Source organism: Mauremys reevesii, linkage group 10 (genome assembly GCF_016161935.1).
Source record: "Mauremys reevesii isolate NIE-2019 linkage group 10, ASM1616193v1, whole genome shotgun sequence".
Lineage (NCBI taxonomy): Eukaryota > Metazoa > Chordata > Testudines > Geoemydidae > Mauremys > Mauremys reevesii.
This window is the reverse complement of record NC_052632.1, coordinates 4254835-4268070: the sequence shown is the minus strand read 5'-3', so window position 1 is coordinate 4268070 and position 13236 is coordinate 4254835. Positions and strand designations below refer to the sequence as shown.

Genomic DNA, 13236 nt, shown 5'->3' with positions numbered 1-13236 from the left:
GTCTTGGCCTTCACAACATCCCTTGGCAAAGAGTTTGACAGGTTGACTGTGTGTTGTGTGAAGTTATACTTCCTTTTGTTTGTTTAAAACCTGCTGCCTGTTAATTTCATTTGGTGACCCCTAGTTCTTGTGTTAGGAGGAGGAGTAAATAACACCTCCCTCTTTACTTTCTCCACACCAGTCTTGATTTTATAGAGCTCAGTCATGTTCTCCCTCAGCAGGCCCAACTCAGTTTGGAACCTTTATTAATAAAAATACTTTTTATAGAAGCAGCAAAGAATCCTGTGGCACCTTATAGACTAACAGAAGTTTTGCAGCATGAGCTTTCGTGGGTGAATACCCACTTCTTCGGATGCAAGCAGTGGAAATTTCCAGGGACAGGTGTGTATATATAAGCAAGCAAGAAGCAAGCTAGAGATAATGAGGTTAGATCAATCAGGGAGGATGGGGCCCTGTTCCAGCAGCTGAGGTGTGAAAGCCAAGGGAGGAGAAACTGGTTCTATAATTGGCAAGCCATTCACAGTCTTTGTTTAGTCCTAAACTGATGGTGTTAAATTTGCAGATGAATTGGAGCTCAGCAGTTTCTCTTTGAAGTCTGGTCCTAAAGTTTTTTTGTTGTAAGATGGCCACCTTAACATCTGCTATTGTGTGGCCAGGGAGGTTGAAGTGTTCTCCTACAGGTTTTTGTATATTGCCATTCCTAATGTCTGATTTGTGTCCATTTATCCTTTTCCTTAGAGACTGTCCAGTTTGGCCGATGTACATAGCAGAGGGGCATTGCTGGCATATGATGGCATATATTACATTGGTGGACGTGCAGGTGAATGAACCGGTGATGGTGTGGCTGATCTGGTTAGGTCCTGTGATGGTGTTGCTGGTGTAGATATGTGGGCAGAGTTGTGTCTGTTTTACCTAGCCAACTCTGCTATGTACATCGGCCAAACTGGACAGTCTCTAAGGAAAAGGATAAATGGACACATGTCAGACATTAGGAATGGCAATATACAAAAACCTGTAGGAGAACACTTCAACCTCCCTGGCCACACAATAGCAGATGTTAAGGTGGCCATCTTACAACAAAAAAACTTTAGGACCAGACTTCAAAGAGAAACTGCTGAGCTCCAATTCATCTGCAAATTTAACACCATCAGTTTAGGACTAAACAAAGACTGTGAATGGCTTGCCAATTACAGAACCAGTTTCTCCTCCCTTGGCTTTCACACCTCAGCTGCTGGAACAGGGCCCCATCCTCCCTGATTGATCTAACCTCATTATCTCTAGCTTGCTTTTTGCATGTTATTGTCTTGGCCTTCACAACATCCCTTGGCAAAATTTCACAGGTTGACTGTGTGTTGTGTGAAGTTATACTTCTTTTGTTTGTTTAAAACCTGCTGCCTGTTAATTTCATTTGGTGCCTCTAGTTCTTGTGAATAACACCTCCTTCTTTACTTTCTCCACACCAGTCTTGATTTTATAGAGCTCAGTCATGTTCTCCCTCAGCAGGCCCAACTCAGTTTGGAACCTTTATTAATAAAAATACTTTTTATGTTGCCTTAGCACCTAAGAGCCCCAGTCATGGACCAGGACCCCACTGTTCTAGGCACTGTACAAACGCAAAACAAAAAGACTGTCCCCAAAGAGTTTATAATCCAAGTATAAGAGGCACCACACATTGTTACAGACAGATGGGAGAGTACAGGGAAACAGTGAGACATTATTGGTCAGTCTGTGCTCTCAGCACACCAATGACCTAACTGTTGTCATGTTTTTTGTAGGCATCACGGCAAAGGAGAGTTTTAAGGAGGGATTTAAAGGTGGATAAGGAGGTAATTTTGCAGAGGTTTACAGTGAGGACCTCTCAGATGTGAGGTGGGAGAAAGCAGGAAGGTTCTTGTTTGAAAACTTAACAAGTGGTTGTTAGAGGCTGGCCTTATGGGCCAGTTGGAGGCAGGAGTGGTCCCCAGTACTGAATGCGAGAGATGAGAGGTATGATGGGGAAAGATCATGATGGGCCTGAAAGTGCAGCCAGGCCACTTACATTTGATGCAGTAGAGAAATGGGAGCCATTAGACCAGGGTTCTCAACCAGCAAGCCGCTTGCAGCCCATTCAGCACACAGCTGTGGCCCATGTGATATCCTCAGGGCCATACAGGTAGTGTGTATATATATTGTGTGGCTGTGGCCCACATAACACACAGAGCTGCATGTGCAGTCCACAACGATAAATATGTTGAGAACCACTGCATTAGGATTCAGAGAGGGGTAACATGGTAGAAGCGATGGGCTAGGAAAATTCTTTGCTGCACCATTCTGAATCTTTATGAGCGGCAGAAGAATGCATTTCTCAATGCCTGGGAAAAAGATGTTGCAGTAATCAAGACGCACAGTGATGAGAATCCTGTGACCAGACTTTCAGGAACTGTGACCAGTGGTTAATACAGTGACCAGGCAGCTTTCTTAAACCAAACTATTGTTGAATCTTAACAGGAACACAACAAAGCATAAAAGAAAAAGAACTTTAAAACATTAAAACGTCTATATGCATGTCTGTTTTACCTAGAAGCTTGCTATGCCTTGGCAGAGTGCCTAGGCAGGTCCCTATTTACTCCAGGCCTCTGGGATCTGAGAGAATCACTTCTGATCAGTGGTTCCCAACTACCACTATTCCCCTCCCTGGATAATCTCACTTCCCCCACCAATTTTTTTTGCTTCCAGGGCTTTTAGTTCTCCCCTGTCTAGTAAGAGGATCCTAGTTCATAAACTGGGCTTGATAGGGGTTTGGAGGTGGGACAGCAAAGTGAATGGGACTGGATTGTCCCTAAGATCTGGGTAAATGGGTAGTTATCTGAAGCTATTGTCCTCTTTCCTGCCCAAGTGCAGCAAACCCCTTCTTGAATTAACCCCTTGTAGTTATCTATTACATACTCCCCTTATAACTATCTGTCAGACAAACAGAACATAATATTCATAAGTTATTACAGAGCATCTCCAAATCAGTCACACTGTTCATATCTATTTGGTCCCTTAATAGTTATTATTTTATATTCTTCCCAAGCTTGCTAACTAGGAAAGACATAGTCTCAGTAATCTTGTGCCTTAAAATGGGGACTGTCCATAAAATTACTTGACACATTTTTTTTGGTGCGTTTCAGGATCTACCCAAACCCTTGTAACATTTTGTAACTCTGAAACAAACACTGTCATGCAGTGTTAAGTACCCACCCATCTCCTAATGCGTTAAGTAATTTTATGGACAGTATCTTACATCCAGACTGAACAGAAAACACAATTTTCAATATGTTCACCGTACTTTTTAAAATGTATCAGTCATTGGATTCCTTCAGAATCTGGCGGATGTTATTTCACTAAGAGTATGACCACATGCAGCTAGTTGTCCAGTTCGGAAGCTGACTGAGAAGTGAAAAGTTTTGTTAGATCATCTGTTGGCTTTCTTATAATTTTTTTTAAGTGATGCCTTAATATATCATCACTCTTGTTTATTCATGGTGTTTTTTGTACAATGTATTTAATGTATTTTGTCTATTATAAGCTGATTCCACATGGTCTTTTTTTATTCTTGGTTCACTTTTTAAAATATGTTATGTCAAAAGCAGAACCAGTTAAGACAAATTAGTAAGAAAAAGAATATTATGAGTACTTATCAAATGCATAAGTAGAATGAGGAAATCCAGTTACTGATGAAACTCAGAGGCACGGCATGGCACATAACTACATTTTGAGTTAATACAAAGATTTTGCATTCTGAAATGTGAAGAGCTGAGATACAGTGAACTAGATCAGAAGGAAGAAGTTAAAATTAATTTAAAATAAAATTAATTCCTGTATTTTTTTTCTTCATATGTAAGGAAGAGAGTTTGAAAAGAACCAGCTACAGACACTAATGCTGAGCTTAGATGCCTGGGTAGACAGGTGCAGTTGGTGGCACAAAGTCTCAAGTCACCAACCACGGTGATATTTTGAGGCAGGATTGACCTTCAGATCTTGCACTTGCTCTTCCTCAGAAAAATTTGAATGTGGTAGATCTAAATGGTTTAAATGAATATCTTGTGTGACGGGATCCCTGGGATGCAGCCTGGGATGGTGGGACAGCTATGCCCTCTTAACTCTCCAGCCTTGGCCGTCTCTCACAATGCTTTGCTAGTGAGAAGCTGCAAACCCCTCCAGGTGCTGTTATCACTCAGTACAACTGCACGTGGAGCCCTACACCCAGCTAGATTGCATGAATGGTCCCAGAACCACTCATGAATCACACAGAGAAAGGCACCAACTGAATCCCCCCAGCTCCCAGCCTCGTACCTCAGGAATATACCGTCTTGCACTGCAGTGCAAGTTTATTAATTGGTTCACCACTTTATCAATGGAAAGTGGATATACAACAACATTTGCAAAACCTGAGCAGATTTACCAAACATTTCAGGCAAACCCACTGGTAAAGATAAACAGTAAAACAAGTTTGACTACAAAAGATAGATTTTAACTGATTATAAGTGATAGGCAGAAAGTCAGAGTGGTTACCAAAATAAAATATAAGCACGCAGTCTAAACTCTCAACCCTATTAGACTGGGCAACATCTAGATTAAGCAGTTTTTCTCACCCCCCTGAATATTGCAGTTCCTAGTACACGGGTTTCACCCCTTGAAAACTGGGCCAGTCTCCTCTGTTGTTGGAGTCTTCAGTCTTCTCAGTGTCCTTGTTGCTTGCAGCAGGGGTGGGGGGAGGACAAGGCCCAGCCTGGGGCCCCTGTGTTCTGTTTTATACCCTTAGTCCATGTGCTTGGAGAACACAAGTCCAGGCATGTTTGGTGGGTATTGCTGAGTCCCCAGGCAAGGCTGAGCAATTCCTTTGGTGTGGCCTTATGCCAGGTGAGTCATTGAGTTGTAACTCCCTTGCTGGACAATGGTTGATGATGGTTGTTTGATGCCCGCCTGGGCATTGGTTATTTTCCTTGCTGTTGTCTCTGGGGAGCTAATATCTGGCTGATTCCCCAACTTGCAGCATGTGTTTCTGACAGCCGTACAACACAATCTCATAACTTCATGTGCACTAATGATATATATATTTAGATAGATCAGTGACTTTCAGCAGATCATTACCTTTCCCCTGATACCTCACATGGCATGCTTTATATGCAAGATCATAATTATATATAAATGATGAATATGGGGGTTACAGGGCGCTCCCCCTGAGGTATAGAGTGTCACATCTTGTTTAAAGCTCTCTCATGCATGCATACACAAGTCACCCAGTTGGACATTCTAAGTGTACAAGTATTTGAACTTAAACGCTTCCTAGGTTGTTAAGAGTTCAAGACAATCATGTAATTTAAAAAGTGACTATGACCTTGATATTACAAAGTTATATAAATGCAAATATACAATTGTGGTCTTTGTTACCTATTAGAATATATTAATTTTACAAGGTTAAATTCAATTAATAGAGTGCACACTGAATTCTACACTTTGACATATTCACACTTAAATGCTATTTTTCAGATGGACAATCTCCTTACTAATAGTATAGGCACAGTTTTTGTAGATCACATCCAAACTAATATTGGCTTTAACCAACATACTGAGCTACACAGTTTCCTGCAGATGGTGATGACAGTGATGATGATTTGCTTACTGCTTTGTCTGACTAGGATTCTGAAATCTTTTTTTAAGGTGGATAGACTTATTTGAAATGGCTTCTGGACCAATTTTCCTAATTCATAAGGACTCTTCCTTTCCATTTGCAGTTGGGTAACATTCCTGTGATGATTACAGCAATTGCTTACATGGAAAAGCAATATTTGGACAATGTTGTTTTGCACCTGGGAATGGGGAGAAGAGCCTGCAGCTTGTGACCAAGCACATCTTTGTAGAATAGATCACTGAGAGTCTGAAGCCCACATTTTGGGTACTACTGGTTTATCAAATGCTGATTTCTGCTCAGATATTGGGATGGAGTGGGTATTCAATTGATAACTAAGAGTAGAAAAAAAAACAGGAGTACTTGTGGCACCTTAGAGACTAACAAATTTATTTCAGCATGAGCTTTCGTAGTCTCTAAGGTGCTGAAACCTAAGAGTAGAAAAAACTCATTCCATGTTTTCATTGCAGTTATCTTGGAATATAAACTAACAATGATGGTTTAAAAAAGCAAAAACAAGCCTAATTTTTTTTCTTATCCCCTTTCAGTGTATGTTTAAATCTAGGTAATGTTCTTTGATTAAATAAACTAATCCTAAATTTAAAAAGGACCATTGAAGATTTTTATGATTGCATCAGATATTTTAAAAGTTATGTGAATTTGAGGGATGATAGTTTCCATAAAATAACATATTTTGGAACTAAATCAATTCAAGCAAAAGGCATCCATTCTTTTATAAATGCGCCATGGCTATAGCATATGGAGAAGTTCGACTAATGGAATCTCCCATGTCAGCACAGAAGAATGTACTTCTGCATTTTAAGATAACAATTTGGCGGAACAGGGAAGCACCATGAAATTGTACACAGAGGATTTGAAGTTACTTTTCAAGGTCACGGGCCTGTGTATTTTTGCTTAGTAAAAACAAAACAAGCTGTTGGACTGAAAGAGACTCGCAAAGAAGGGGGTGGAAAATTGAGTTTATGGTCTTTTTTGGTTGTCTTATTATGTAGAACTGGGGGACGGACGGACAGAAAGAGCGTGTGTGAGAGAGAGTTTTTAAAAATGCTTTTTTCTGTTAGTTTATTTCACCCACAATTCTACATCTAGGTTTCACATAGACTGGTGGTGCTGCAAGAGCCAATCAAGTTGAAAGCTGAGCAACTGAAAGGAAGAGATTTCTAGCCAGACTGTTCTAGAACTTTGTTTTTGCTAACACCTATTTAACTTCACTGAATAATTAAATGTTGGATAAAGGAAGCCTTTGTTAAACATTCAACACCTTTGTCCTTCAATTAAGGTGTTGCAGCTTACAACAAACATCCCTGAGACCTTCCAGAGCTTCTCTAGCAAAACCAGACTTGAAATTTCTAAGGTAAAAAACAAGCAAGAAATTTAAAAATCAAAACAAGAATTCTTCAGGCCACCTTTCATATCTTCAAAAACAGAAACAAAGAAGAGAACAAATTCTTCACTCCCTCCACCCCCCCTTTTTTTTAAATCATCTTTTGCAGGGGCAGCATATTGGAATGATTGGCTAGTTTATCTTGGGTTGAACACAATAGATCACTTATTAAACTGTTTTTATATCTGGCTGTGGTGTGTTTGTGTAATATACATGGAGTATAAAAATGTTTTGTTTATATTGTACCTTGTGTGCATTGTATTTATACTTTTCGAAAATTCATAAATTATCATAGTTGTGATTGATTTGGATCTTGGTCTTTGAACTATCTCTAGTTTGGCAGAGGAAGAAATGGTATTCTGAGTTTTAAAAAGAATAAACAGCATGAGTTTGGGGTTGGTAGGAATATTAGCAGGGATAGTTAGCTGTTAGATTGATTTTATGTGCTAGAACCCTAATCCTGATTGATCTGTGGGCGCTACCATAATATAAATGTTTAGTAATAAACAGTGTCCTACTTTACATATGTTCCATCTCTTTAACCAGCCAGGATATATCCTGGGTGATTTCTGTTAATGAAATTGATTTAGTATAAATGACAGGAAGGTAGATAAACACACAGTTTTTTCTATTTAAATAGTCGTCCCCATCTTCCCCCCCCCCCCCCAAAAAAAAAAAAGAAAAGAAAAAGAAAAAGCTGTTACTGGTATGTTATCTGCTTATATCCATATGGCTTTATTGGTTGCCTGCACACACATTTTAATAGTGCAACAGTTGTTATCCCTTGTAAGTACTGTTCATGGTATGTATTGAACAAAGTGACGGCTCAGTAAAATATCTTATAAATGAGCTATTCTGCATGTTGTCGGTACGCACACATGACACTACCCAATACCTGTGATATTGACACAAAATAAAGATCTGAATGTAGTTTAAAGGTGTCACTGTGATGTTTAGAATCCATCAAATACCTGCATAATATCCATTTTATAATTGGATCCAAGCTGCGGATATATTATTGCCTTACTACAGGTTGATCCTTCTGGTATCCTGTTTAAACATTCATGGTTCCTCAGGAATGAGTTGGAAGTGCATGGTAGCAAAGTAGAAAATTATCAAACTGGTAGGTGTTTAAAACACAAAGCAGGAGTTAGTCATCAGAACGTGATACAAATGGTTAGAAGTAATTTAAACTGAATGTTCTTTTTTTGTTATAAATTGTCCTCTGATACCATGGTGATAATCATGTTAAAATTTCCTAGATGGAGAATATATATTTTAAAGCAAGCAACTTTTAGTGTGCAGGAAAGGTACCATTTTTAATAGCTTTGCAGTTGAAAGTACTTTATCCACAGATTGTACAGTCTGTGACAACACAGTGATCCTTGCACTATCCTCATGCAAGGGAGAAGTTACAGGCACAAGCCTGGGTAGCTTAGAATTTCATTTACTCCTTCTTCCCCAACAGGTGTGTTGATACATGCATAATTATTTTTTGATGGATCCAATGTTGAAAGATTTATATTTTAATAAATTAAGCACAACTGTTATGTCTGAGTTGTACATCTCGCGAAGCGTAAGTGTATAACACATATTGTAGTTTTGATGGGAGCTGCTCGTCTCATTCAACTGTAAATTCTGTATTTTTCTCATGTATATAATTACTGTACTTTCACAGACTAATTCAGGAACGTATAATGAAAATGAGTCAAGAGAAAAATGTGATCATAAAGGCTTCTTTGAAAAGCATTTTCACTCATTTTGTACTTAAAGCCAAATAATAGTCTTGACAAAGTTAACCTTTTTTTATTTCTCTGAGACTGGTAGATAGAAAATGCTCTTTCTTCAGTTGATTTGTCACTGCCTGAATATTATTTTCATGAAAATGTTCGGTTATTTTCTTTAGCTTTTATAAAAGCTTTAATCAAGGTGTATATTTAGGTGCCTTTGAAATAAGTTACTAAAACAAATTAGCAGATACTTTTAACACTATATCGTGTGTGATGTAAATATATATATTAAGATATTTTAGTTTTATTCCAAAGCAAGGTACCATGCTACATATACTTTCTATATTGCTGTATTTTATAGTGATGCTGTCTTGGTTTTTTTTCTAGCATCAGATAATAGCCAGCGATTTCGAGAAACCTGTTTTGCATTTGCATTGACACCGCAACAAGTGCAGCAAATCAGCAGTTCAATGTAAGTGCATTTGTATAAATCCTTCAGGGTAGTATTTCTGAACTCTGAAACTGAATCAGTTTACAGTATCTTCAAAAAAGACCAAAATAAACCCAAATCTGTCTTAATACCCAGTAATATACTAGGTGCTTCACAGAATACATATAAAAGACACAGGCCCTGCCCGAAAGAGCTCATAACCTGAATTTTAGTGATGTGACGAAAGTGGCAAAGGGTGGAGGGGGAGGGGATGAGCATGATTATGTGATTCCTCCTTTTAAGCATGTGAACATGCTCGTGGAAATTTTTCTTCCAATATATAAAACCAAGGAAGATACAGAGATTGAGAATATTGATTCAGTTATTATGGTCAACATGATAGAGATGAATAGTTCAGAAGTGGTTTAAAAGAACAGAGCGTGATAGTTTGACAGACCAGAAAAGGAAGGTGGTTCATGAATAATGGTGAAGATGCAAAGTGTAGAGATAGTGGTGAAATAATGGGCCACAACTACTGGCAAGAGGCTTAATCCAGTGTCCTTTATAGTCAGTGAGCATTTGATGAGTCCTCAGGTGATAAATCTCTGTTTTGTAGGAGCGTGCCAACACAAGAGATGAAGTATCCCAGATTATGGTAGTGTACTCACTCATCAGAGCTTTGCTTTTCAGGTTTTGTTTTTAATATGGGCCATATTTTTAATTTGTATTTGTCCTATCTTTGCTAGGGACATTTCTGGGACCAAATGTGACTTCACAGTACAGGTCCAGCTAAGGTACAGTATTCATACAGTATAATCTTGTGGCCAATGGATTTTTAAATACTTGGGAATATAAACCGTAATATGACATCTCCTTCTAATGTGTATGCTCCCTAGTAAGTCATTATTGCTCTTTCAGGGGCTATGAGGGAAGAAATAAGTCTAATCCTGCTGTATTCGAACAGTGGGGGAAGGAGGCATAGGAAGGAGCTGACTCCTGCTAGAAATCCCAGCCTGGGGGCTACTGCAAAAAGAGTAGACTACAGCTATTTGCCCTTGCTCTGTGCATCTTTCCAGAAGCTCCTCCTGACTCTCCATCCAGTCTGTCAGCAGCCCTAGAGGCACTCAGCTGTGACCACTACTTCCCTCTGTTTGCTGTTGTAGGTTGTGCTTGTGCTCCCTGCCCCCTTCAGGTCTGTTGGATATGGTGCCTGGGTCTCCCTCAGCTAGATCTAGAGAGGAATAGAGAGTGTTTTCCAGCATGATTTCTGTGGGGTGCTATCGACTTTGTTTAACTGGTGCAATTGCCAAGCATAGCAGCTCCATTCCCTGTCTTCAACCAGGGAGACAGGAGGTGGGGAAATCATAATCAGTCTGTTTTGGGTTTACTGACAGACTTACCATAATTTGGTTTGGTCCTATTGATCTCTGTATTTTAGTGGTATTTCTGAGTGGATAGTGAGAGTCCCATAGCAGACATCTAGAGGAGCTAAAAGGTTACTTTTAAATCTGGCCTATCAGTAAGGCTGGCAAGTATGAGGTCTTGAGGGTCTACAGTCACCTCAGAGGACAAAAGAGGGTCTGTCTTCCAGCAGAAAACATGCCTTCATAATACTGAGATTTAGCATTTTCAGAAACTGTCTGAACTGAGGTAGAAGATCTGACCTTGAGCATCAGACTAACACTGGAAGCCTTAGCTGCTGCTGCTGCAGCGTGGCCTGCTTATCTTAGATAAAGGAGGAATAGTTGGAGAGGTAGCATGTATTCTCTCCTTTGCAAAAACCTTGGCTTTTAGTAAGTTGAGGTCAGGCAGAGATCCAGGGAAGAGAAACTGGGCAGACACTGAAGGATTTTGGTAGCAGGAACATGCTTTGTCTCATAATGAGCGAGTCATAGAAGCAAGACACACGTGGAGGAACCTAGAGCCCTCTTCATCGAAACAAGTACTCGTGCTTGGGGCTTTTCTGCTGTTGGTCACATGGCAATACAGAACAATCCAATAATTCCAGACTTCTCTATCAAAGCTAAAGATTTAATTCTACATGCTGCTCAGACCGTCATCTGAATCTTCTTAAACACACATACATAATTCAGTAGCAAAAATACATTTCTAGTAACATGAAGTCCTTTAAGAACGTAAGACATTTTAAATATGAAAGGTGATCAAAACTCTTTGCCTTTAGGTTTTGTTTATCAGAAACAAGTTGTCCACAAGAAGATCACTTCCCACCCAATCTGTGTGTGAAAGTAAATGGGAAACCGTGTAGCCTTCCAGTAAGTAATAGAGATTCTTTTGATTTGTATCATGTGAGTAGTTCAGCTAAGGATATATGTTTGCCTGAAATATCATAAGAATAGTGACTTCCATGTTTTTTAATGTTTGTTTTGACATGGCGGTGGGGGGAGTCCGATTGTTGGGTGAATGAACTGGATAAAGAGTTAGGCAAACTGTTATTGAAAAGTGTAACCCTACTGTGTAAGGGAAAGGGCTCAGACCTAAGTACCCAGTTGTCGAAGGGTATGTCTACACAGCAATTAAACAGGCAGGCCCATGTCAGCTGACTTGGGTTCACAGGGGTTGTAAAATTATGGTATAGATATTCAGGCTCAGGCTGGAGGCTGGAATTCTCCCACTCGCTGGGTCCCAGCCAAATGTCTACACCACAATTTTACAGCACCACAGCCCAACCACTGTGAGCCTGAGTCAGCTGACCCGGGCCTGCCATGGGTTTTTAATTGCTGTGTAGATGTACCCTTAGTGTCCCCATACAGATAAATATTATAAACTAAATTTATAAGCCTGGTTCTGCAGTGTTGAGTTGGTTCCTAAATACCTGTCTGTGACTGTGTAACTTTTAGCACGATTTCTAGGAATTGTTACTATGACTGTTGCACAGTTTTTTGAGATTTACCATGGCAAACTTTCAACACTAAGTGATGTAGAATGGCTAGCATAAAATTCCCTAAATCTAAAAATTTGCATTGGGAAGATGAGATTGATTTTTATGTAGTTTTCAAAGTGGAATGGTGTTAGCAATTCTAAGATTTAGATATTGGCTACTGATCACGTTTTTAAATACATAGGGGGGAAAAAGCAGGTTAATATACCTCCAAAAACAGTGCGTGGCATTTTTGTTAGGAAAAAATTAGATTAAAATACACCTCTACCCCGATATAACGTGACCCGATATAACACAAATTTGTCTATAACGCGGTAAAGCAGTGCTCTGGGTGTGTGTGTGTGTGGGGGGGGGCTGTGTGCTCTGGCGGATCAAAGCAAGTTCGATATAACGCAGTTTCACCTATAACGTGGTAAGATTTTTTTGGCTCCCGAGGACAGCGTTATATTGAGGTAGAGGTGTATGTCTTGTAAAGGGAAAAATGAAAAAATAATTGTTTCATTTTAGGGCTATCTTCCACCAACCAAAAATGGTGTTGAACCAAAGCGACCTAGCCGACCAATCAATATTACCTCACTTGTCAGATTGTCTACAACGGTACCAAACACCATCGTCGTTTCATGGACTGCAGAAATTGGAAGAGTGAGTTACTATTTGGTCAGATCTATGTATTAGAGAAAAGTTTTAATCATCTGTACTTCAGCATACGTTAGAAAGCTAACAAGCAAGCTTAATTGGTGAGAAAAACACTTATGGAATATAGTAATGGGTAACTAAGGGGTTTTTGTTTCCTCTTCCCCCACCCTACCGCTTTATGCCTGTGTGTTATAGCATGTTACCTTAGATCAAAAAGATTTGTAATGCCGGCCTACCAGTGCATAACATGTTGCATGGGGGAGTGTTTCTTAACTCTGAAAATGCAGAGGTAAATCTTTTAAAGTATGAAAATTCAGTAGTGCATGTGGGGATTTAAACTTGCCATTTAACGCTTCAATTCTCACAGCTGTATTTTATCCACATACTTTATTAACTGTACCGTTTTTGTCTTATAGCATCTTTGGGGGTAGGGGGAAGGGAGGATGTAATTACTGTTTTTAAATGATTGATGTTCCATTGAAA

At 39.4% G+C, this 13236-nt stretch overlaps 1 protein-coding gene across 1 annotated transcript in view; it reads left to right on the top strand.

Annotated features, from left to right (window-relative positions):
- PIAS1 (protein inhibitor of activated STAT 1) overlaps nt 1–13236 on the top strand; it is an 84687-nt gene that overhangs the window by 51509 nt on the left and 19942 nt on the right. The window contains exons 3-6 of the mRNA XM_039491590.1: nt 9176–9260; nt 9965–10012; nt 11401–11491; nt 12625–12759. Of these exons, the coding sequence (XP_039347524.1) occupies nt 9176–9260; nt 9965–10012; nt 11401–11491; nt 12625–12759 (359 nt within the window). The remainder of the gene's footprint in view (nt 1–9175; nt 9261–9964; nt 10013–11400; nt 11492–12624; nt 12760–13236) is intronic.